Here is a 26,638-nt window from a genome sequence, read left to right on the forward strand (position 1 = left end):
ATCCCATGAAGGTACTTGCATTGGCCTGAACCACTGTGGAATCCCATATCGCTAGCACAGTGATACAGGCCGGTGACTTCAGCTGTCAGGCTACTGATGTGCAAATGCACCAGGTTATTGGAGGCGTCTCTGGAGATGGTGAATTGAGGTAATACGGGGTACCTGCACTATCTATACTGGAGACCCACTGCAGTCCCTTCCCAGGAGCACGACGGATCCAATCCAGCCAGTTGTTACTGATGAAGAAGCCAGAGGCCTTACAGGACAGACGTACAGAGTCTCCAGGCTCTCTCACATCCCCTCCAGACTCTACCAGCTGGGCCTGTGACTGGGCACCTGAGCGGGGGAACAAAGTGTTGGGAATCGCATCTGGAATTTTCAAAGGGTAAAGTCAATGGAACTAGATACCCCACTCCCTAAGTCCCCTTTGATAAATACCGGTCAACATTCATGTGAGCCCTGCTCCAAACCCCACTCAGACCAATGGAAGTCCTCCCCTTGCCTTTAGTGAACTTTGCACCAGGCCCATAATGCACAATATTGCCAAATATCCCTATAAAATGCAGGAAACCATAATACCTTTAAAGGCCACTAGACTGAAGAGACAATTCAGCCAAAATATGTTGTTGATGCTGGATGAAGAGCTCATGGTGTCTAGACCCCATTAGCTGCCCAGACCCCTCCTTGTGCCCCAGCCATGCAGGTGCACAGATATTAAAGGACTTTGGCAGGGCATTAAAGATATGAATTTGCAGCTCTTCTTTTCATAAGCCACGTTTTAGCTCTAGTCCTCAAGCTGTTTTGGGTATTTCTATTGTTCACACACGTCGCCTCTGCTTAGACATGTTAGACGTCTTCAAGTCAGCAGGGCCAGATGAAATACACCATAGAATACTTAGGGAACTGGCCAAAGAGAACTTCACCATTGACCATTATCTCTGAGAACTCGGAGGAGGACAGGAGAGATCCCAGAGGGCTGGAAGAGGGCAAGTGGTACCTCTCAATAAAAAGCAGAATAAGGGAAACGGAGGAATTATAAACCACTAAACTTAACTTCTGTACCCAGAAAGAATGGAGCAAATAATCAATTTGCAAGTATCTATAAGATAAGGTGACAAGTAACAGTTAAAATGGATTTGTCAAGAACAAATTGTGTCAAATCCACCTCAGATTTGTGGATGGGTGGGGGAGAGGTGGGAGCAGTAGATGTGATATATCTCAGTTTCAGTAAGAAATGTGATACTGTCCCAGGCGCCTTCTCAGAAGCCAACTAGGGAAATATAGTCTGGGTGAGCCTACCATAAGGTAGGTGCACAGCTAGTTAGAAAATGTACTCAGATGGTAATTCTCAGTGATTCGCAGTCAAGCTAGAAGGGCACATCGAGTGGGGTCCCACAGGGATCTCTCCTGGGTCTGGTTCTATTCAATAGCTCCATAAATGACTTGGATAATGGCAGAGAGAGTACATTATAAAGTTTGCAGATGACACCAATCTGGAAGGGGTTGCAAGCACTGTACAGAACAGGATTAGAATTCAGAGTGATCTTGACAAACCAGAGACATGCTCTGAAATACATAGGCTGCATCCACACTCACTGCCTGTGTAGCTAAACCCAGCAGCGAAAGGCTCTGGCAGGGGGAGGAGCAGTAAATTCCTTCCCAACCCCAAATATCGGTCAGTTGGACCCTGAGCATGTGGGCAAGACCCACCAGCCAGAGCCCTGGGAAAGAATTCCCGGTAGTAACTCAGAGCCCTGCCCGTGTAGTGTCCCATCACTGCCCATTGGGGATATTTGCTACCAGCAGTTGGAGATGTGCCTACAGTGGCATGTGGCCATCTCATCATACCCCCCCCCCTCATAAGCTTATCAAGCTCGGTCTTAAAACTAGTTGGGTTTTTTGCCCTCCCACTTTTTTAGTATTAATTCTGGCTGAGATTTTCAAAGTCCCTCAAGGCATTTCGCTGCCTGGTTTATATTAGGAAGAAAGGCAGTTTGGGAAATCTTAACCTGGAAACCTAACTCCTATAGTTACCTCGTCTTCCCTCTCTCCGTCCTACCCCTTTGTTTGCTGCCTGGCTTTAAAGGCTTTTCGAACTGCCTCATGCAAATTAAGTAGGGCAACTTCTCCTTTCAAAAGCCAGAGAACGTCTCCTTCTCTGGCACACCCCAAGTACCCTCCTTCGGGCTGCATATCTTTGTGTGTTCCAGTAGATTTCTGATTCACAAATACATACCATGTGTTTCATTTTTCTTTCCCTGCTGGCAGCTCTCTCAGGTAAGAACCTCAGGGGCACCTGGGATAAAAGAAGGAAACAAATACAGCCAAAGGGAACATTCAGTTCAATCTTTGATTCTCCAGAGCACGGAAGAACGTGCTTAGATGCTTTGCTGAATCCTAGTCTCAATCTTTAATATTTGTCTATTTGCAGGTGTCTGGTCACAAATCCAGTTAATCCAGTCTGGAGCAGAAGTTAAAAAGCCAGGAGACTCTGCAAAACTCTCCTGCAAAGTGTCTGGCTACACGTACACTAGCCACGGTATGCACTGGGCAAGGAAGGCTCCAGGAGAAGGACTGGAATGGGTCTCTTCAATTACTGACGGGGCTGGTGACACCACATACTACACAGACTCGGTTAAAGGACGATTCACCATCTCCAGAAACAACACCCAGAACCTGCTGTTCTTGCAAATGACTGGGCTGAAGCCTGAGGACACAGCTGTGTACTACTGTGCCAGATGGGGTGGACACAGTGACGGAGAACGTACCCTTGTTCATTCAAAAACTCCATAGTGGGAGATTCCAGTTCATCTCCAGGCCACCAGATGGCAGCAGGGGTCTACATTACCTGGCATCCCCTAAAGACATCACCACAGCTGAGGGTGACATCTGTCCTACGTGCAAAGACATCTGCAGTGGATAAAACATCGTTTGCTGGGCTAATGCGAGAATGCTTTTCTCTCCTGCTGAACATTTCAAACTTACCCTTTATTGAAATTTTCAGGAGAAAAATTCAACTCTCCATCAATGAAAAGGTTTATTTATTTTTGAGGAAAGCGGACCCTTTCTGCAAACATCTTTGTCTAGTCAAAACCCCAATTCCCTTAAAGTTTTGATGGAAAGATTTTGGCCTTTTTCCATAGAAGGATTCTGCTTCAGTAAGGTAAGGAGCAGACAGACAGACAGACATGTGTACATGTTGATATTATTCTTACCTTTTCTACCTACTCCCCCAGACCTACTCCTTTTCTTGTGTCCTTCACCTCTTGCATCTTTCCTTTGACCACGTCCCTGATCCTGCAAGTGGAAGTCAACAGGGCTCCAGAATTTGGATCATCTTGAAGGATTGAGATAAAGGCCCTGATTCAGCAAAGCACTCTGCTTAGCATTTCCAATGGACCCCAAGCGTCCATCTCCAGGGGGATAAAAGCCCCAGGGCACGACCGTGGCTGGTCTAGGTCAGCTGGCTGGGGCCACAGGACTAAAAATTGCTGTGTAGATGTTGGGGCTGGGGCTGGAGCCCGAGCTCTGGGACCCTCCATCCTCGCCAGGTCCCAGAGCTCAGGCCCAGCCTGAGACTCAACATCTACACAGCAATTTTTCAGCCCCAAAGCCTGAGTCAGCTGACCCAGGCCAGCAGTGGGTTTATCCCTGTGTAGACAAACCCGAATAGAATCAGAAACCCAGATCCTATTGACCATAAGAGTTGCCATTCTGGTTCAGACAATGGTCCACCTTGCCCGGTATCCTGTCTCTGACAGGGCCAACACCAGAGCTTCAGGGGGAGTGTACGTAACAGAGCAATTATGCAGTGCTCCATCCCTGACTTCCACTCCCAGCTTCAGGTTGTCAGAGATTTAGGGTCGTTGCATCCCTGAGCATCTCAGCTAAGAGTCATTGATGGACTTATCCATGAACTTATCCATTTTTAACCCTGTTTAGTTTTGGCCATCACAACATCCCATGGAAATGAGTTCCACAGGTTAGCTGTGTGTTACACGTGGAAAAGTACTTCCTCTTCTTTAGTATTAAACTTGCTGTAGTAAGAGGAGGCCCTGAGATATAATCTTGGTATCAGAGGCCTGGTTTGAGGCCTAAGGCCTGAACTAAGATAATGGTCAAGACTTTGCTAACATAAAGCAAAGTTAAGCTGTGAGCCAGAGGCAGGCCCTGCTCACAGAAGCTGGCAAGGAAAGGGACTTACTGGCCGCCGCTTCCAGCAGCTCCCATTGGCCCGGAGCAGTGATCTGTGGCCAGTGGGAGCCGCGATCAGCCGGAACTGCGGACGGGGCTGGTAAACACACCGGCCCGGCTGGCCAGGGGCTTTCCCTACACAAGCGGCGACCCCTGTTTGAGAAACCCTGTTCAAAGGGAATTAGGGGAATTCAACCACAAACTACCTTGAATTTTAGAGAGAGGCACCTTTTGAAAATCCATTCTTAACCCTAAACCGTACAAAGATCTAAGCACATGAGGCTTGATTTCTAAAGCACACCAATGTATTGCACATTGATTGGTCTGTAATGTGCACCCATGTTCTGTAGTGCACTTTAATGTAGTACTATCCTCCAGGAATGTATCTAGTTCTTTTCTGAAGTCTATAACAAGGTTCAAAAAAGAGCTAGATAAGTTCATGGAGGACAGATCCTCAGTGGCTATTAGCCAGGATGGGCAGGGACGGTGTCCCTGGCCTCTGTTTGCCAGAAACTGGGAATGGGCAACAGGGGATGGATCACTTGATGATTCCATGTTCTGTTCATTCCCTCTGGAGCACCTCGCATTGGCCACTGTCAGCAGACAGGATACTGGGCTAGATGGACCTTTGGTCTGACCCAGTCTGGCTGTTCTTATGTTCTTACTGTTTCAAACAGAAATGAGAACCCTGCAGAGCACATTACTCCACCCTCTGGACAAAGCTTCTAGTTAAATTTACTCATACGAATAGTCCCATTTAATTAGTAAGATTACTGACATGCCCAAAGTGCAGCACATTGCTAAATCTCTGTAGAACAGAGAGGATGGATGGTCCAGTGGTTATAACTCACCTGCAATTTGGGAGATGTTGCTTCAACTCCCTGCTCTGATACCAAATTTCTGTGTGACCTTAAGCAAGTCACTGTCGCTCAGTGCCTCAGTTTCCCCACCTATACAGTAGGAATGACCCCTCCTATTTCAAAGACGTACTGGGAGGATAACTGCATTACAGATAGTGAGGTGATCAGATTCTACAGTGATGGGGCCATACAAATAGTGGAGAGAGAAATTTGGGGCACACCTCACTCCCTGGGCCGGAGTGCATGGACCTCTCTGAGTTTATCATGCACGTTCCCAGCCTTACTCCTTCTGAGTAGCTGGTTTTATACATTGGAGGGTGGTGCAGCCTCCATATGCAAATGAGGAGGGAGCCCCTTTTCCTTGTCAAAAGGCAGTGACGGGCCCTCAGTGGATGCTCTTTGCAGCAGTCACTGTTCTGCTACTGCAGGGGAGCTGAGAAGAATAGCCATGACCTGTTGGGTCAGTTTTCTCCTCTTGTTGGCAGCTCTCCCAGGTAGGTGAATTTCACTGGGACAAGGCGCGTGAGGGAAACCAGAAGTAGCCACAAGAATTCTCACCCGGCTTCTTTCTCCACAGGGGTGAAGGCTCAGATCCAGCTGGCCCAGTCTGGTGCAGAGGTGAAGAAGCCGGGGGAGTCTGTGAAGCTGTCCTGTAAAGGCTCTGGTTACACATTCACTAGCTATGCAATCAGCTGGGTCCAACAGATTCCCGGGAAAGGGCTGTTTGATATCGGCTGGATTAGCACCGATACAGGGGCACCAACCTACAGGGAGAATTTTAAAGGGAAAGTCACCATGACTGTGGACAAGCCCCTCAGCACGGCCTTTCTGCAAGTGAGCAGCCTGAGGGCTGAAGACACTGCAGTGTATTATTGTGCCAGATACACACAGAGAGAGAAACCTCATTCGGGGTCATTCAGAAAAGGGAACTGGATTGAAGTTACAGCCAGTGGCCTGGCAAGGAGCAGGTGTCTCTTCCTCCCCTGAAACGCCAGAGCTACATCCACAGACCCACTTCCCGTCCGCAGGGAACAGTTACAAGCATGATGCAGAAGAGCACGATACAGACACTGCAGTGAGCTGGGTGCTGGGAACTACCAACACAGTCACTGTTTGTATCACTGCAGCACCGAGGAGCCCCAGACCCCAGTGAGGAGCCTTGTGCTCAGCCCTGCCCCAAGCCAGCCCCGGAGCAGGGCAAACCCTGCCGGGCGGAGCAGTGAATAGTTTCAGTTTCTTTTACTTTGCCAGTAATGAATAAAAACAACCAAAATCAACCCAGGGTTTAATAAACTGGATAACGAAACACGTGACAAATAATGTAGCTAGTGAACAGAGACACACGTCCCAGAGGGTGGCAGCAACGTTCCACCAACGCTTTAAAACGCAGGATCTTTTCAGAGAGGCAACGTGGGTGAGGGGAGACCTTTGAGTGCACCAGCTTCTGCTGGGGAAAAGCTGCCAGGCTACACAGAGCTGAGCTGAGGCAGGGCCCGGTGTAGCGGGGAAGCTTGTCTCTCTCGCCAGCAGCAGTTGGTCAGTAATAGGTATCACCTCACCCACCTGTGTCTCCAGTATCCTGGGACCCACACAGCTACAGCAGTGCTGCAACCAATGGACTGTCTCTTTTCACGTTTTATCAGCCTCTGTCCTGCATTGCGGCTCGAATCCTCAGCGCCAGATCCTGCTTCCCAGGTGGCTTTTCCCTTCCTGCTTCACCCGGGGGCAGCGCTACTGCTATGGATCCAGAGGCAAACGTTTCCCATGAATTTTCTCCCTTTACCCAGGTCATTCCGAGCCATCGCACAAGAACTGGGGGCAGTCAGTGAAATGGAAAAGGTCAGCAGGTATTTACACATGACACACAACGCAACTAAACAGCGGACTTTGTTAATAAGACAAACCATCAAGACCAAGAACTTAAGAAGATTCAGAAAAGGCCTGGATAGTTCTATGGGTAAGGAGAGTATTCAGCGTGATGATAACATTGAAAGGCTCATTAAACCTCAAGGTTTAAGCCCGTCTGTAGTGTAGATAAGGGTGAGATGTGGGGGGCAGACTGTCCCACTCCTGCCTACAGAGTTATCACCTCTTCCTTTGAAGCATATTATGCACCATTGCCAGAGAAAAGGTAACAGCCTAAATGGGCCTTGGATCTGATCAGTCTGGGACTCATGTCTCCCAACATCTCTGGTATCTGAGCACCTCACAATCAAAGCTCATTTAAAGTGCCGAAGCCTTGTGCTCAGGGGCGATCATCAGCCTATGGGGCCTTTTGTGTCCTTTGTGACATCAAAATGCTACATGCAAATCTCCAGTCCTGGTTCCCTGTTCATATACAGAGCTCTGCTCCCCTCCTCCTTCAGTGAGGACGTTCATCCGGTGACACTCGTGCCTGGACTCTCGCCCAGCTATGAAGTTGCTACTCATCTCTCTTCTTGCTTTGGTTTCCCTTACAAGTAAGGCTATGGGGAGTGCTGCAATAGTTTGTTCATTTAGTTAAAGGACTATACGGTGTTGAATTCATTTCTCTCTTTTTCACCAGGTGTCTCTTCTCAAGTGACACTCGTTCAATCCGGCCAGGGATTGCTGAAACCGTCAGAGACTCTCAAACTGACCTGTGCTGTGTCTGGGGTCTCCATCACTGATGGGTGCTGCTGGTGGCACTGGGTGAGGCAGCGTCCAGGCAGAGCATGGGAATGGCTGGGGCTTATCAAGAATGACGGAAGTGTAGTATACTCCCAGTCCTTCCCAAGCCGGCTCACTGTCTCCAGAGACACAGCCAAGAACTCCTACTATCTACAGCTCGGCTCCATGACTAATGAAGACACTGCCATGTATTACTGTACAAGACACACACTGAATAGAAACCAGCGAGGGCTGGGACAAAAACAGGAACCTCCTCTGAGCAACCCACCCTGCAGAGCACACGCTGCCAAACGCATCGCCAAAGGAGCTGTTCAGACACCTCCATCCCACTCACACCGACGGAAGCAGAGACACTTTGACCCTTGCAGAATTGAGCCTTTTAACGTACCTGTGGGACAAACCATTGCAGACACTTAGCTCCTACCTGCCCCAATGCTGCGCCCCTGCAGCCTGTGCCGGTGGGCAGAGAAAGCCCGATCCACAGCCAGTGTGAATCAGCTCAGCTTTCCTGGAGCCAACGCGCCAAGTGCTCTAAGGATGTAAATAGGTGTAATTTCATTGACGTGAATGGGCCAGATCCCATTCAGCATAACTCAGCCCAGCTCAGCTAACGCCAGCGGGCTGGCCATGCGGCCAGTGTCATCAGCCAGAGCTCCTCTGGAGTCCAGGGGGCAGCGGGTAAATCCGCAGAACTGGATTTGTGCCGGTTTTCACCAATTAAGGCACTTTTCCCAGCCTGATCTTGTGTTTCAAAATATTTTGACTGTGGGGTGAAATTCATAAATTCATAGACTCTAGGACTGGAAGGGACCTCAAGAGGTCATCAAGTCCAGTCCCCTGCCCTCATGGCAGGACCAAATACTGTCTAGACCATCCGCGATAGACATTTATCTAACCTACACTTAAATATCTCCAGAGATGGAGATTCCACAACCTCCCTTAAAAAGAAAAAGAAAAGAAAATCAAGACTGAGACATTTCTATCCTACAGCCTGGCTAAGTCGTGCTCTGACCAATTTCCTGGTTCCACATTGAGACGCTGACACAGGAAGGGAAAGAGGAAGATTGCACAAGAGTTACAAGCAGTTTGTGCAGCTGCATATTTCTGTCTGGATTTGTATCCCTGTGCAGAGGTGGGCTCAGTGGAGACACCAAAGCCAATACCCAGAGGGACATCCTGGAGCTGTGCTGACTAAAGCTTTAGAAAAGCTCTGGCTATCAGTGCTCTAGGTGCAAAAGAAAAACAACTGGTCATTTCCCAGGCTCATGTGCTTGTGTGTCAGATGCGAACACCACGGTACTAGGGAAGTCTGAATTCTAAATTCTCTCCCTATTGAATGAGTATTAAATCCTCGGAGGAGCACCAGCCCCCACCCACCTCCACCTTCACACACAGAAACCCAAATGATAGAAATGAAACTAACTGGAATTATTACATAAAGCTGTTGGCTCTCCTTGAAACGCCTCTGTGTGCACTAGTGGTTAGGCAGCTGGATTGGGAGCCAGGAGACGGATTTTTCCCCAGCCTCTGTCACTCACCTGTTGTTGGGCAAAGCCCTGCCATGATCTGTGCCTCTATTTCTCCCTTCCCCCCTTCCTTAGTTACAGTGGGATTTTCAAAGCCCAGTAAAAAATTGGGATTCTCAATTCTTATTCATTTGGGCCTCCAAATCCCTTAGGAGGCTTTGGAAAAAATCTCATCCTGGTAAGAGCTTTGTGCAAGGGACGGTCTCACAGGGGCGAGGCCTGACACTCAGCTGGGTCCTCTTGGTGTTATTGTAACACAAACAATATTAGCCTGAAACCTTTTCTATCAGTGACACGACAAGTGGAAATCCACCATTCTGAGCTCAACCTTAAGTTCACTTTTTCTATCTAGATCATTATATAGACCCCATCAACCCAATATCACAGCACCTCAAATATTATTTTTTCTTTCTATCCCTGAACCCCTGTGACGCGATATCTCCTTGTTACAGGTGGAAACCTGCAGCATTAGCGCCCAGATTTTTCAAGGCATCTCCGTACTTGATCATGAGATTCAGGCTCCTAAATCAATTAGGCATCGCACTGCTGAACGCAGCAGTGCCGCCACACCTTGAAAAATCGCAGCCTAGATACCTTGAACACTCTGGTCTGTAGCTGCCTGAAGAATCACATAGGCACCTTGTGGGATTTTCAGAATAAGCTGGGTGCCTAACTCCCATAGATTTCAATAGAAATTAGGTGCCTTGGTGCTCTTAAAAATCCGACTAACTACCTTTCTGCATCTTCATTTGCCTCCATATTTTTAATAGCTGGGTCCAGGCCTCAATAAATCAAGGCTGGGAGTGGTAGATGACCTGAGACTTAGGTGTCCAAATTGCACTAAACCAACAACAAATAATGAAATCAGTGTCCCTAACTCCTTTAGGTTCCTTTCTTAGAGTCAGAGATTTCAGGGCATAGTCTGAGCTCCTGCATAACACAGACCAAAGGATTTTTACCAGTTTGAGACTCTCAGCCTGTCTGGTTCTACGCTAACAATTGACTTCCCATTGCAAATTATACCTGTGACATACATTTTCACCCATATCACTGCACTGATGTTAACCCGTAGAGGTTGACGTGCATTCCTTTAGGCCAGGTCTTCTATTTCAAACCTTCAGTTTGTAAAGGTGTGAATTAAACAAACAATTATTTTCCTGCAAGTGTATGTGTGAATCAGCCCTCAGCCCAGTGCTTGAACCACAGCCCATCCAGTTGCTCTTTATACACCACAAACAAGCCATGCAAATTCAGGAGGAAGCCGCCTGTTAAAAGCCAAGGCCCCTAGAGACACTTTCCAAACTGCAACGTTTTCTGCAGCCCCTGAGTCTAGTTCTCTTCATTCACCATCATGCTCTCCCCATGGAGATCTCTTCTCTTGCTCTCTGCTCTCTCAGGTGTGTTCCTGTTCCCTGGAGTTATATCAATAAACAGTTACATTCTATATTGTACTATGCACTGGGTACATTCCTGGCATGTTTGGTGTTCACAGGTGTCCGGTGTGATGTGGAGCTGGTGGAGTCTGGTGGTGGATTCAGAAAACCAGGAGTCCCTAAAACTTTCTTGCAAAGCCTCTGGGTTCACTTTCAGCAACTCCTGGATGGACTGGGTGTGTCAGGCTCCCGGGAAAGGGCTGCAGTGGGTAGCCAGCATTAGGCAGGATGGGGGAGATAGCTACTATACAGACTCGGTCAAAGGCCGATTCACCATCTCCAGGGACAATCCCAACAACCTGCTGTATCTGCAAATGACTGGCCTGAAGACCAAGGACACCGCCCGCTATCACTGTGCAAGAGACACACAGTGAGAAGAAATCCAGTCACAGCCATGCAAAAACCCCTGGGGGCAGCACAGAGAAAGCCTGTCACTTGCTCACAATTAAGAATGAGATTTTTCCAAGTTGCCTAAAGAAGTTATCGGGGGTTCTCAAACTTCATTGCATCGCAACCCCCTTTTGACAACAAAAATTACAACACTTCCCCGGGGCGGGGAGGGGGGGGGCAAAGCCTGAGCTAACCGGAGCCCGGCTGCTCCAGGCAGGGGAGCCAAAGTTGAAGCCCAAGGTCTTCAGCCCAAGACAGGGGGCCTGTAATCTGAGCCCTGCTGCTCAGGGATGAAGCCGAAGCCTGAGACACCCCCCCTCCTCCTCCACACACGGGAGCAGGGCTCGGCCCACAGCTTCAGCCCCGGGATTTGTCCCCAGGACCCAGCAAGTCTAATGTCGGCCCTGGCAACCCCATTACAATGAGGTCACAACCCACTTTGGGGTTCCGAACCACAGTTTGTGAACCGCTCACTTATCTGGCAATTCCAGTTACTTTGGTGGCTTTGAAATTCTTAGCCTAAGTGGCCAACTACAAGCCAAGTTGGCATTCTTGGTAATGCTTAACATTCCTTTGTTTTTCTGTTAATTGTTAGGACGCCCACAGACATTCCTACATACTTCATATATTGAAGAGAACTCCCTGGATTCATACAAGCGAGGGCCAGGTCAGGACATTACAAGAATCTAGTGTTACCTCCTGTTTGTGTATATAACACGAACATTATAGATAACATCTATCACCTGTTCACTGAATGTTCACATCAAACCTTCTCATTGCTACACTAAGGAGGATGGGTGTGAAGCCAAACTTCCAGAGAGAAATTTCCAACCCTGATATTCTATGATTCTATGATTTCTTATGAAGAGGACAGATGGATTTTTTGCAGTACAGTGAAAAATCCGTGGAAAAAGTTCTAAAATCAAATCAGCCTTTAAAGAAACTTCCTTACCTCATGGTTTACAGGAGACAAAAATGACTAAGTTATATAAATCTAAAGGAAGACCAGGGGGAAATGGTTTATATGTTTACATAAGAACATAAGAACATAAGAACATAAGAAAGGCCGTACCGGGTCAGACCAAAGGTCCATCTAGCCCAGTATCTGTCTACCAACAGTGGCCAATGCCAGGTGCCCCTGAGGGAGTGAACCTAACAGGCAATGATCAAGTGATCTCTCTCCTGCCATCCATCTCCATCCTCTGACGAACAGAGGCTAGGGACACCATTCTTACCCATCCTGGCTAATAGCCATTTATGGACTTAGCCACCATGAATTTATCCAGTCCCCTTTTAAACATTGTTATAGTCCTAGCCTTCACAACCTCCTCAGGTAAGGAGTTCCACAAGTTGACTGTGCGCTGCGTGAAGAAGAACTTCCTTTTATTTGTTTTAAACCTGCTGCCTATTAATTTCATTTGGTGACCCCTAGTTCTTGTATTATTATGAAAGGGACGGGCCCACATGGTGGCAGCAAAGTGTCATGTTTGATTATGAAACGTTTCTTCCCAAAGACTGAACCTGGGAACAATCCCAAGGAATTACTGACCACAGCACCGAAGGCTGGAATGTTCAAAGTGAAGGATTGCTCACAAAATCCCTTTCCAATCAGTGGGAGCTGAGTACCCAGCGCTCCTCGGAGGTTTTCGAAATCACAGCTCACATCCGTACTTCACCAGTGAAGGGTGCTAGTGTTTACACATTCATTGATTCTGGGTTATTTCGGTTTCATATCCACCAGGTGTTACACTTTGGTAACCCACAATTAGGCGCCTTAACATTCAAGTTTACCAGTATCTGTAAGCTCACACTGAAGTCCCCCTTACGTCAAAGTGATTTTAGTGTTTTCCTGCTTTGGGGCCCAAATTATATTAACATGCTCTAGCGTCCTCCATGACTGGGTCCCTCTAAACTCCGAGGTCATTTATTTGTAACGGCGGGTGAAGCTGGGATTTAGTCAAATGATTTAGCAACACCCACATGCAAATGAAGTAGGAAAACTGAGTGATAAAGGAGAGCAGGCAACCCTCACCGAAGAGCTGCCAGCAAACGAAGGGTTACTGCTTTGCAGCCCCCCAGGTTGTTGTGGAGAATGAAAATGATCTGTCTGGGGTTCTTCGTCTTTTTGGCAGCTTTCTCAGGTGAGTGGATGAACCCACAGGTGTTTGGTTAGGACAGCTGGGCTAGGGCAGGGAAGATGGTTTTAAGGCAAAGACATAGCAGTGGGATTCAGGGATTCTGGATTCCAAATCCTAACTCTGAACAAATCACAGTGTGGTATCTAGTGGATTTGGATACCCAATTTTCATTAATCTTTAATGAGAAGTAGGTGTCAAAATCTCAACCATGGGGATAACTGTACTTCCCTACTTCACAGGAGGGTGGTGTGGATGAATTCATTATTACACACAAGCAGATCAGAAACTGTTGTGAGGAGGACAACAGAGGACTTTGATAAACCTGGGATGAGGAAGAAAACAATAGAATTAACTGGGTTTTTATCATTGTTTATTTATAGGCGTCAGCTCCCAGATCCAGCTGACCCAGTCTGGGGCAGAAATCAAGAAGCCTGGAGAGTCTGTGAGGGTGACATGTAAAACCTCCGGCTACACCTTTACCAGCTATTACATGCACTGGGTGCGGCAGGCTCCCGGGAAAGCACTGGAGTGGATCGGATATATCGCCCCCAGTAGTGGTGGCACTGGCTATGCCCAGGCCTTCCAGGGGCGATTCACCATCACCAGGGACACCTCCATAAGCACGGCCTATCTGCAGCTGGGCAGCCTGAGAACCGAGGACACGGCCACGTATTACTGTGCTAGGGACACAGTGACACAAACCACAGCTACAGCCATTCAAAAACCCTCAGTGAGAGAACCCAGGTCTCCTGCTAACACTGGAGCCTTTAGTCACCCCAGAGAGCGTTTGCCCATGTAAACAGACAGGGGGTAATTTCCCCCAAACTCTTAGGCTCCTAACTCACTTAAACAAAGTTTGCAGATGGTACTAAACTGCTCAAGCTAGTTAAGACCAAAGCAGATTGTGAAGAACTTCAAAAAGATCTCACAAAACTAAGTGATTGGGCAACAAAATGGCAAATGAAATTTAATGTGGATAAATGTAAAGTAATGCACATTGGAAAAAATAACCCCAACTATACATACAACATGATGGGGGCTAATTTAGCTATAACGAGTCAGGAAAAAGATCTTGGCGTCATCGTGGATAGTTCTCTGAAGACGTCCACGCAGTGTGCAGAGGCGGTCAAAAAAGCAAACAGGATGTTAGGAATCATTAAAAAGGGGATAGAAAATAAGACTGAGGCTCCCACGCTGTCCCGCTGGCTGAACACCATGCGGACACTTTCAGAGCAGCAGCAGCGCTGGCTGAAGACGCCAATCAGGGACACTCACCAGCGCCAGACCTGCCAGCGCCAAGAGTGGCTCACCAGCACCCTGCTGCTCACCCCCTCACTTACTCTTCCTCCAGGGAATGCTGCTTCCAGGTGACCGGCAATTCAGCCACTCTGCTCCTTCTTGCTGCAGCACATCAGTTGCCTTGCTCTGTTAATCAGTAAAAGGTCCAAAGTCCTGCAAATGCAGGTTACACCGTGCAGTCAATCAATCCCAGGCACAGGTTACAACAGTTAGTGCAGCAGCCAATCAGTGTGGCCATTCAGGTGCAGGCACAGGCCGCAGGGTCAGGTGTTTGTCAGTGAGCAGATATCAGGCTGCAGGAGCTGGAGCCTGCAGCTGGATAGGGGCCATCAGGCAGCAACACTACAATGCACCAGAGGGAAAGGCTGGCAGAGGAAAGAGCAGGGCCAAAGCAGAGAGGAAGCGCGAGGCCTCCCCGAAAAGAGAGTGGGAGATGGCCAATGCAGATGGGCGTTACCCCCTGGAGGCCCCGCCTGCTGATGAGGGACAACTAGCGCAATCTGGGGCACGAGGAGGACAGGAGGCAGAGGAGGGGAGAGGAGGGGGAGGAGGAGAGGGGGGATGGGGAGGGAGGGGAAGAGAGGGGGGGAGAGGGAAAGATGGGGGGAGGCTGAAAGGAGGAGGAGGGAGGAGCAGAGGAGGAGCAGGGCCAAGCCAGAGAAGGACCAGCAGAGGCAGCAGCCAGCAGTGTGCAGCAGCAGCTTTTAGGGACAAGTAGAATAAGCGGAGGAAGGGGGTCTGGGTGGAGATGTTTGTTGTGGAGATGGGTCTGGTGGAGCCATATAGATCTGCATGTGATGTGCCGTGTGAATGCGCCGATGTATGTCTCAGCATCAGTTCATAATCTGCTTCAGTTATTATTCCAGCTATCAGCGCAATGTTAATCCGTGTCCCCGGTCAGAGTGGCGTGCGTTGTCCGCACCACTTCGGCCAGGGGGCCTTGTGGCTCGAACACAGCCACGCCCGCCCAGGGTCCCACAGAAGGACATTTCGCAGCAAAAGCACCCCTGCGTCCTAGTGACTCGCAGTAGGGAAACATCTTCCCCTCCCTTCTCCAAACAAAAAATGTTGACAATTTTAGTGGAGAGACTAAGGGAATCCCTAAATCTGCATCTTCACTTTAGTGGAGAGATAGCTCCAGAGGACCCAGAGCACACCTCACCCCTCCTCTCACCAGCCCTCCCCTCACTCCCCCCTCCTCCCACTCTTCTGTCCTTTCCCTTTGGGATTTTTAATTTTAGATGTGACTTGCAAGTGAGAACTTGAAAGTCCAGAATCCTCAGTGTTGAGAACTGGGAGGAGAGATAGTGGATACAATAAATGTTGTGTTAAATGTTACTGTTGTTGTGATGACAGTGACCTTGTGTGTGTACACAGAGGCTTCAAAAACTGAGAAAAAAAAAAAAAAGAAAAAAAGATCAGAGAAAAAAAGAAAAAAGCTGAAAACTGCTACAGAGTCTGCAACAGAGAGATGAGAAAAAGAAGCAGAGAGAAGAGAAGAAGGAGACAGGAAGGAAAAAGAAGGCCAAGCCAGAAAGCGAAAGCGCCTGGAGCGCTGAGTGCTGCAGCGAGTCTACTAAGTCCTCGTTGCCATGCAGAGCGCTGCTACGTTGCTACTCCCCACCACCGTCCTTGCCTTTCCCCCCCTGCCCCCCGTCTCAACTGCCTTTCCCCCCTGTCTACCCAACCCCCACCACCCCCCATCCCAGCCCCCCCCACTCCCCCAACCCCACCACCCCCCCACTCCCCCACCACCCCCCTCCCACCTACCACCACCCACTACCATGCCCCCAGTACCCCCTCACCATGCATATGCACCCACAAGACATAGCACAACAAAACTTGCAACCAGACATGGCACTTGCAACCAACCCACTCACACCTCTTGCTTGTGCACCCTGTGTGTCTTGTGTCTGTCTGTCCTGTTGTGTCTGTCTGTTTGTTTTTCAATTTTTGTAAAACAATTTTTAGCTTTTGTCTTAGAAAATACAGATAGTGATATAAATAGTACAGTAAAGAAAGTAAGGTAAAAAAAAGAGCAATTATAATAGTATTATATAATAATATAATATCAGTGTAAGCAGAGGCAATTTGCAAGGCAGCATTAGCAACAACATTGGCACAGGCTTTCTCAGCCTTCTTTTCTCCCCTCAAGGCTCCCCCTATCCTTGAAGCCCTCTATTAGCCCCCCTCTCCCCTGCTGCTGGCTGTGCCTATTCAGCCTCCAGACTTGAACCTGGTCAGGACATGAACTGAATGTTTCTTCCCTTCACAAATATTATGGAAATATTATGAGGTATTTTAAGCGCAGGGGGATGCTGCTTCCCCCTTTCCCAGCTTCAGCTTCCCATACAAACATCTCCATAAAGCCCCAAAAGCACAGCCCACAGTCATTCTCATCATCAGCCTGTCTCTGCTCAGCCTTCCTGCCGGTCCTTGCTCCTGTCAAGCTTTTCCCTAGGGGTTTGGGTTTCATTGGTATGCAGGCAGGCACAGATCACAGGATCACAGTGGGCAGTGGGACATCCCATCATCCCCCCTCTGTCTCTTCCTGTCTGTCCCTGCCTGCTTCCTCCCTGATCTGTCTGAATCGTGCATCCTGCATGCATCTGTCCAGCCCAGGCATGCCTCCAAATGAAACGCCGCGGTGATCCACAATGCCCCAGAGAACCATAGAAAAGAAGGAGAACCATAGAGAAATACCATTGCCAGGGGGGGGCCAGAATGCCAATATGCGTCCCAATAGCCTCCCCTCCCACCCATCCACAGCCCCATTTGTGCCCCATGCCATCCCCACCACACGTCCTCCCAGAGTCACAGTCTTTCTTAGCAGGATGAATACTTGCCTTGCAAACTTGCAAATCAAAAAACGATTCCCACCAACTTCCCAACCTCAAACTGGTCCCACACCAAACTGGTTCTCTGGATGATTGTATCTTCCAGATTTTGCCATAGCCACCCATTTTTCCGCACCAGGGCAGCTCTCAATCTTGCTTCCTGCGCCGCAGAGAGTGGAGGCGAGCTCCACACAAGTCCATGAAACTCAGTTTTCAGCATCTAGAAGTTCTGCAGCCACTGCAGACTTCCCCAGACTCCCCCACATGTGATATCCCCACCTTCATGTGCTAAAGCCGCCCGCCAGCTGCGCCGTTTCAGCGGTGCTGAGCATGAGCACTCTAGTAGTCACACGCGGCAGACAAATCCATATTGATATCATCGCCGATCATCTCCGGACACCTCACAGACACTGGGAGCTGAAGGACCAGCTCGGTTGCCAAACGCTGTGCTGGGTGGTGTCATCTCAGCAGGTCCTCTCCAGATCGGGCTCCCATCGCGACAGAAACGCGATTCACAGAGAGTAACAGAAAGACACTCACAATGGCGCCAAAGCGCTGGAAATGAATGATGAATGATGTGCACCATGCGCGGGATGCAACAGGCGGCAGGAAGACGGAATGACCCGACCCCTTCCCCCCCTACTTCCCACCGCAGCGCCAAACAAAAAACCAAACGGGTGTTCTGTGGGATAGCTGCTGCCAATGCACTCTCTCACTAGCACTGGAAAAGTGTGCAGTGTGTGCCCACACTGCAGCGCTCATAGCTGTGTCAGTGCCACACCCAGCGCGCTGGCCCTTACACAGCTGCATGAGCAGCGCTGTAACTCCCAGCGCTGCAACTTGTAAGTGTAGCCAAGCCCTGAGAATATATTATTGCCCTTATATAAATCCATGGTACGCCCACATCTCGAATACTGCATACAGATGTGGTCTCCTCATCTCAAAAAAGATATACTGGCATTAAAAAAGGTTCAGAGAAGGGCAACTAAAATGATTAGGGGTTTGGAGAGGGTCCCATATGAGGAGAGATTAAAGAGGCTAGGACTTTTCAGCGTGGAAAAGAGGAGACTAAGGGGGGACATGATAGAGGTATATAAAATCATGAGTGATGTTGAGAAAGTGGATAAGGAAAAGTTATTTACTTATTCCCATAATACAAGAATTAGGGGTCACCAAATGAAATCAATGGGCAGCAGGTTCAAAGCAAATACAAGGAAGTTCTTCACACAGCGCACAGTCAACCTGTTGAACTCCTTGCCTGAAGAGGTTGTGAAGGTTGGACTATCACAGGGTTTAAAAGAGAACTGGATAAATTCATGATGGTTAAGTCCATTAATGGCTATTAGCCAGGATGGGTAAGGAATGGTGTCCCTAGCCTCTGTTTGTCAGAGGGTGGAGATGGATGGCAGGAGAGAGATCACTTGACCATTACCTGTTAGGTTCACTCCCTTTGGAGCACCTGGCATTGGCCACTGTCGGCAGACAGGACACTGGGCTGGATGGACCTTTGGTCTGACCCAGTCTGGCCGTTCTTATGTAAACCTCATTGTAAGTAGATTTTTCTTCTGTCTCCTAAGTCACGTCTCAAAATATGAATTAGGCTCCTGTGACACCGTCACCTGTCACAGCAGCAAAACAGTCCTGGGTGAAAGGCCTAAGCCCCAGGCTATGGAGTATTTTGGAGAGGGGTCTTTCAATCTCTCCTCATCATGCTATTCCACCATGGCTAAATTAATACTCATTTTGTCTGAAAGAGAATGGGATGTGCTGGGGGTGTCTGTACCCCAAATGTCACCCTCCCCTTGACAGTGGAAGATATGGTCTCAAATCCCAGTCCCAAATCTGGCCAGGGTAGGGGGGGGAGGGGAGAAGAGAACTGGATGTGCCATGTCCCAGGCAAGTGCTCTAACCACTAGGCTAAAAGCTAAGGGAAGCACCAACAAATCCTTCTCTGGCACAAGGGGGCTTGAGCGTGTTTTTGTACATAAACAGCTGGGGCCACCTGACTCCAGGAGGGGCCTGTGAATTCCAACTGGATTTGTGCGCCTAACTCCCTTGAACAGGTGGGATTTAGGACCCAACCCCTTAACAGCATTTCCTAGGCAGTAGGTCAGGCAGATCCCCACTCATTGTGCTGGCTTCTGCAGATCCCCCTATCAAGCCCCTAACTCTCCTCTACACATGCATGTTACCTCTAGGGCAGACCCCCCTGCCCGGATGGGGAGTTCTCCTCTCACACCCCTCTGCTGGCTCCTTCTCAGCCACAGGGGCCACTCCCAGCCAGTGTCTTCTCCAGGGTCTCCCACTGGGCCCCCTGGGTCTGAGGCCATCACACAACATTTCAGCCCCCTTCCAGACGGCAACTCTGAACCAAGGGTCCTTTCCCTCTCCTGGGCTTCACTTCCGTCCCTCCCCTTGGTGAGGGTACTGGGCCCCTGGGCTCCTCCCACTGGGAATTCAAAGTTCCACTTAAACCAGCCTTCCACCCTTCATGGGCTTCTAGCCAGGGCCGGCTCTGGCTTTTTTGCCGCCCCAAGCAAAAAACAAAAAGATTGTGCGGGGGCCGGAGCGGCGAAGGGGTGGGAGGGAACAAACCTGCCAGCCAGCCGAAACAGCAAAGGGTGGGGGCGGGAAACCTGCCGGTCGGAGCGACAAGGTGGGGGGTGGGGGAAACAAACCTGACGGTCGGAACAGCAAAGTTGGGGGCACGAAACAACCCGCCTGGCTGGCGGAGCAGCAAAGGGAAGAAAAAACAAAAAAACAAAAAGAAAAAAAAATCCCTGCGGGGCGGCGGGAGCGTGGGTGCAGGGGGACTCCCAGCCCTGCAGACCCCGGGCAGCGGAGTGCACACCCCAGCTGCGGGGGGGGGGAGAGAAGGGGGCAGCCAGGGCTTCCTTAAGTGGGGCGCTCGCCATGTGTCCCCTCCCTGCGCCGCCTGCTGGGAGGGCTCCGTGCCGCTCCTGCGGGCAGACAGGGAAGGACGCGGGCTGCGTGCTGGGCTTGCTGCAGCCCTGGCACCGCTCCCAGCAGAGCGCTCCCCTCCTCTGAGCTGCTGCCTCCCTACAGGGCGGCAGGAGCAGCAAACCAAAAAGAAAAAAACCTGCAGGGGCAGCGGAAGCGGCAAAGCGCAAAAAAAAAAAAGGATTGGGCAGAAGCCGCCCCTTGGAATCTGCCGCCCCAAACACCAGCTTGCTCGGCTGGTGCCTGGAGCTGGTCCTGCTTCTAGCTCAATCCCTGGTCCTCACAATCGCTACCTCAGGGCTCCTTCCCTCACGAGGGCCCCACCACAGGAGTTCACCCCACTCCCATAGCTCTGCTTTCTGATCACAGCCTGTCCCACACTAACTAGACCTTCCTCCAGCATCTCTGCCTAGATCCCCTCCATGGGCAAGGGCGGCTCCAGGCCCCAGCACGCCAAGCGCGTGCTTGGGTCATGCCGCGGGGGGCGCTCTGCCGGTCGCCAGGAGGGCGGCAGGCAGCTCCGGTGGACCTCCCGCAGATGTGCCTGTGGAGGGTCCGCTGCTCCCGTGGCTCCGGTGGAGCATCTGCAGGCACGTCTGTGGGAGGTCCACCGGAGCCATGGGACCGGCGACCGGCAGAGCACCCCCCATGACGTGCCACCGTGCTTGGGGCGGCGAAATGGCTAGAGCTGCCCCTGTCCATGGGCCAGGCAGGTGGAGGTGCCTAACCCAGGGGGTGAGATTGCACTGGGTGGCAGGGTCTTAAAGTTCGGAACTCCAGGCCTCATCCTAACTTCTCTTTATGGATCTAATGCCTAAAGAGGCTGATAGGCTCTTACTGGGATTTCCAACTGATTTATCCCATGTTCCTAAGTGATTTAGAAGCATGGGACTGATTGAAACTCACATCGCAACAGAAACTTTCACCCAAACCCCTACACTGATTTTAAACCTTTATGATTTCAGTATGGATCCCGCATTCCCAATTCAAAGTGTGTCCAGCTTCAATCTTACTGCACTTTTGGGAGGTGTGAATTCAACAGAGGATGTCGTTATTTCACTGTGTTTGTGAGCCAGCCAGCCCTGGCTCCAGAGCTTTAACCACAAGCCCATCTAGTCCCTCTTTGTGTGCTTGAAACAAAATCCTGCAAATCCAGGCTTCTGTTTGAAGCCTGAGCTCCTACACACACTTTCCAAACTACCTCCCCCTTTCTGCAGCCCCGAATCTATTTCTCTTCATTCATCACCATTACCAGGAGCAACTGCTCTGGATTTCTTCTTTTCCTCCTAGCGCCCTCGGGCGTGTTCTTCTTCCAGCAAAATATTTCCAGAAACAGAGTTACAATGTATTTATTGTACGGATGCCTTGGTTGCATTACTTGCATGTTGGGTGTTTGCAGATGTCTAATGCGATGTAGGGCTGGTGAAGGACTCAAAAACCAGGTGTCACGGAGTGTGGGGGAACCAGGCCCTGCACCCCCTGGCTCCTGCGATTCACCAGGCCTCTCAGCCAGCCAGTAAAGCAGAAGGTTTATTTAGACGACAGGAACACAGTCCAACACAGGTCTTGCAGGCACAGATAACCGGATCTCCCCGGTTAGCTCCATCTGGGGGGCCTCACAGCCCCCCCCCCCCCCGGAGATCAGAGCTCGGTCTCCCTGCTCCCCTCTCTTCTTCAGCCCACTCCCGTCTCCCAGTCCTCTCCGGCCCCTCCTCTCTCCTCCGCCTCCTTCCTTTGTCTCCCCTGGCCAGAGGTGTCACCTCCCCTCCCCCAGGCCCAGCTCAGCTCACCTTTTGAATTCCTGCATCTTCACCTAAACCTCTGGCTCTCCCCTCCCCCACACAGACAGTCTGTGCTTCCTACTCCATCACACCTCTCCCCCCTCCGAGACTGAACTGAGCGGGGTCACTCCAGCCAGTGACCTGGGGAAGTTTGGACCCACCTACAACCTTGTGCCGCCCGTGCCCTCTCCCCACTCCAGTACCCCTGGGGTGCACGCTGGGCTGGGGCCTTCTCCCCACATTCCAGTCTGGGGGGCTGTGATTCAGAGCCCCCCTTCTGACCCTGGCCCCCCTCTGGACAGGCTCCTCGGGGCGGGGCAAGGGTCTTACAGCCATCTTCCCCCTGTCCCGGGCCTTCCTCCCCCTCTGGCAGGGGTCACAGGAGCGGCAGTGCTGCCGGACATGGGCAAAGACCCCAGGCCAGTAATAGTTCTGCAGCAGCCGCTGCTGGGTACGCCAGGCTCCCGGGTGCCCTGAGGGGGGAATGTCGTGGGCCTGGCACAGCAGCTGGTGGCGATACTCCTGGGGTACCACCAGCTGCCTCCTGATCCCCCCTGACTCCATCTTCCCTGGGGGAGCCCATTCTCGATACAGGAGCCCCTTCTCCCACAGGAACCTTTTCCGGCCACCTCGTCCCATGGTCTGTCCCCCCCCCCCCCGAGGTTGGCCAGGTTCCTTATCCTCCGCAAGGAGGGGTCTTCCCGCACCGCGGCCTGGTACTCAGCCGCTGGGGCAGGGGCGGGGATCTGCTCTCTCTCACCGGCTGGGTCTGGGCCCACAGCCTCTCTGGGCCGTGTCCCTGGGCGTTCCCTCCCTACCGGGTCAGGGTCCGGTGTCTCGGCCAGAGTACTTTCCCCGGGGTCAGGGTGCAGAGCCCTGCGTCGACTCTGACTACGGTTCACGGCCAGGGTACCCTGGGTGTTACTTGGCCAGTCCTCGAGGTCCCCCCCCATTAACACCTCTGTGGGCAAATGTGGGTGCACCCCCACGTCCTTGAGGCCCTCCTTGTCCCCCCACTTTAGGTGCACCCTCGCTACAGGCACCCTGAATGGGATCCCGATCACACCCCTCAGGTTCAGGTAGGTGTTGGGCACCATCCGATCTGAGCCCATCACCTCCGGCCGGGCCAGCGTCACCTCTGCGCCCGTGTCCCAGTACCCAGTGGCCTCCTTCCCGTCTACCTCCAGGGGAACAAGGCACTCGCTCCGGAGGGGTAGTCCCGTGCCCACCCTGTAAACCCCAAACTCAGGGCTGGGAGCATCCAGCCCCTCGGAGGGGTCAACCCGGGGCCCCCCTCCCTCCTTCGCAGGGGGTACGCGGCCCGCCCCCCTTTTGTGCGAACGCTGCCCCTCATCCGGCTGGGTCTCTACCAAGTTGACCCAGTGTGGGGTTGGTCTGCTCAGTTTGTCCCGGAGCTTGGGGCACTGGGCCCGTACATGGCCCGGTTGGCCACACTGATAGCAGCCCATGTCTCGTGGTTCCCCTCGAGGGGGATGGCTGGACCTGATGCCAGATGTTTCCCTTTGGTGGGGGCCCTCCCTCGGCTCCTTCTGGGAGGTCCCATGGTGACTCTCTCTCTCTGTCGAGGCAGACCTGCTACTTCGAGACGCCTCCCTATTATCCCCTGCCCGACTGTCCATGTATTGGTCAGCCAGCTGGCCTGCATGCTGCGGGTTCTCCGGCTTCCGGTCCATCAGCCACTGCTTCAGGTCAGCTGGGCACTGATCATACAGGTGCTCCAGTATGACTAGGTCAAGCAGGTCCTCTCTGGTTTGAGCCCCAGCCATCCACTTGCGGGCATATCCCTGCGCCCGGTTGACCAGTTGCAGGTATGTGCCCTCCCGGGTCTTACGTTGACTCCGGAACCTCTTCCGGTACATCTCCGGGGTCAGCCCAAACTCGCGGAGCAGGGCCTCTTTGAACAGGTTGTAGTCTCTCGCCTCCGCCCCTCTCATTTGGCTGTACACCTCCACGGCGGTGGGGTCCAGTAAGGGGGTGAGGCACCGGATCCTGTCTGCGGGGTCAACCTGGTGCAGCTCGCAGACATTCTCAAAGGCCGTCAGGAAGGTGTCTATGTCCTCCCCCTCCTTACGCCGAGCCAGGAAGTTCTTATCGAAGCTCTTTGTAGGCTTGGGCCCCCCCTCACTCACCACAGCCGGGGCCTCCCTGCTTTTCAGCTGGGCCATGGCCAGCTCATGGTTGCGCTGCTTCTCCTTCTCCCTCTCCTCGAATTCGCGTTGCTTCTCCCTTTCCTCGAATTCGCGTTGCTTCTGCTTCTCCTCCAGCTCACGCTAGCGTTGTCTTTCCTCATATGCCCTCTGTTCCTTACGCTCCTCCATCTCTTTCAGTTTGATCTCTCTCTCCAAGTCCAGCCGCCTGTGCTCCACGGAGGCCGAGCGTCGCCGGGACGATCCTCTGCTGGCCGGGGGGGTCACGGTGCCCTCGGTAGCTGGGCTCCTCCTCCCCCTCCCCCTAGGCCTAGGGGTGGGGGGTCTCGAGGATCCCTCAGCGGCCGGCTGACCACTCCCAGCGGGTCCAGACACTGGTGCCTGCGCTGCATCTGCCCGGCTGCTTCCCTCAGAGACAGGGACCGGTTCATTCCTGCGATCTCTCTCCTCCAGCCGGGCAATCAGCTGGGCCTTGGTGAGCTTCCCACAGCGCAGCCCCCTCTGCTTGCACTGCTCCACCAGCTCACACTTGCGCTGCGTGGCATACATCTTCCTGCTGGCCGCTCGCAGGCCGGGGTGCTCGCCGCTCCCCACGGGTTCCAGGGGGACCCCTAGTGTGCCAGGCCTTGAGGTCACCACTTCTTTGCCAGGGTCGAGCTGCAGACTCCTCCGCCCCTGGGATCGCTCGCTGTGATCCCTCGGGGGACCCTGTTACTGCAAAGTCCTGCTCTCTGGCCACACTCGCCCAAGGGTTAATCGCCGCTTCGTTTTACTGCTCCCCAGTCACTTACTGCAGGAAGCGCCGTCCGCGGGGTGCAGTCGATCCCACCTCTGCCACCAGTTGTCACGGAGTGTGGGGGAACCAGGCCCTGCACCCCCTGGCTCCCTGCGATTCACCAGGCCTCTCAGCCAGCCAGTAAAGCAGAAGGTTTATTTAGATGACAGGAACACAGTCCAACACAGGTCTTGCAGGCACAGATAACTGGATCTCCCCGGTTAGCTCCATCTTGGGGGCCTCACAACCCTCCCCCCCCCGGAGATCAGAGCTCGGTCTCCCTGCTCCCCTCTCTTCTTCAGCCCACTCCCGTCTCCCAGTCCTCTCCGGCCCCTCCTCTCTCCTCCGCCTCCTTCCTTTGTCTCCCCTGGCCAGAGGTGTCACCTCCCCTCCCCCAGGCCCAGCTCAGCTCACCGTTTGAATTCCTGCATCTTCACCTAAACCTCTGGCTCTCCCCTCCCCCACACAGACAGTCTGTGCTTCCTACTCCATTACACCAGGAGACTCCTGCAAAGACTCTGGGTTCACTTTCAGCAGCTACTGGATGACATGGGTTCCTCAGGCTCCGGGGAATGGGCTGCAGTGGTTATTTTATCTGACATCAAGTAGGATACAAGTGAAACGTAGGACGCAGACTCAGTCAAAGGGGATTCACCATCTCCAGGGAGAATCCCGACACCCTGCTCTGTTTGCAAATGAGCAGATTGACGACACTGCCCTGTATTACTGAGCTAGAGACAAAATGAGACAAAATCCATCCACAGCCAGACAAATTCCCAGGTGCAGCACAGAGAGAAGTTTTCACTGGCTAACATTAAGAATAAGATTTCCACGCTCCCTAAGGGAGTTAAATGCACCATTTGAGTTTCCAGCTCCATTAATTGGCTTTGAAATTCCCATACCTGGCCAGCTGCTAGGCAATTTCTCATTGCTGGCTGTGCTTGTAATTGTTTCTTTGTCTGTTAATTCAGACAGACCAGAGCAAGACGTCTGTACATACAGAGCAAACTGAACAGCACTTCTTTCAGTCACTCGTTCTAAACCACTTAGGTGACCAGCTTATGCGCCGCAAGCCTGGGAGGCGGGAGAAGTGAAGTAGTGACAGCGTGCTCAGGGTGGAGGTGGAGCAGGGGTGAGCTGTGGGGGGTATCTGAGGGCGGAGGGTGGGGAGCTGCTGCAGGGGGGACGCTTCAGGGTGGAGGGGGGAGCTGCTGCAGGGGGGCGCTTCAGGGCAGGGGCTAGGGCGCAAGATGGAAGTTTCACCTAGGGCGTGAAACATCCTTGCTTCAGCCCTGTCCATGGCAGCAAAATGTTGTGCGTAAAAATGGGCAGTAATATTTCATAAAAAGTAAAACCGAAAACACTCCTGAGGATTTTCTCCTCTGGTACATAAGGCCGGGATTTTCAAAGCCAGGATTGAGTCACAAACCAGACCTGTGAAAACATTGTTAAGTGAGAACCCAGCACTCCTAGGGGGTTCTGGAGATCACAGCTCACCTGCACATTTCACCACAGTACAGTTCTCGTGTTCATAGCTTCGGTTAGTGCATATTTTTTCATACCCTGGGTTATTTCATTCTAGTAACCCAATCTCCTGTATCGTCACATTCCAGCTTCCTGTTTATCT

The 26,638-nt window shown here is 51.6% G+C and overlaps 2 gene segments (V, D, J or C); both read left to right on the plus strand.

Moving 5' to 3' along the window:
- Window positions 1–5,464: 5,464 nt before the first annotated feature.
- Window positions 5,465–6,041, plus strand: LOC120380769. The segment is given in 2 exon segments: window positions 5,465–5,548; window positions 5,632–6,041. Coding segments are annotated over 2 exon segments (456 nt in total).
- Window positions 6,042–13,101: 7,060 nt separating this feature from the next.
- LOC120380770 lies at window positions 13,102–13,989 on the plus strand. The segment is given in 2 exon segments: window positions 13,102–13,193; window positions 13,571–13,989. Coding segments are annotated over 2 exon segments (468 nt in total).
- The last annotated feature ends 12,649 nt before the right edge of the window (window positions 13,990–26,638 follow it).

The sequence above is a fragment of the Mauremys reevesii genome, linkage group 13, assembly GCF_016161935.1.
Source record: "Mauremys reevesii isolate NIE-2019 linkage group 13, ASM1616193v1, whole genome shotgun sequence".
Lineage (NCBI taxonomy): Eukaryota > Metazoa > Chordata > Testudines > Geoemydidae > Mauremys > Mauremys reevesii.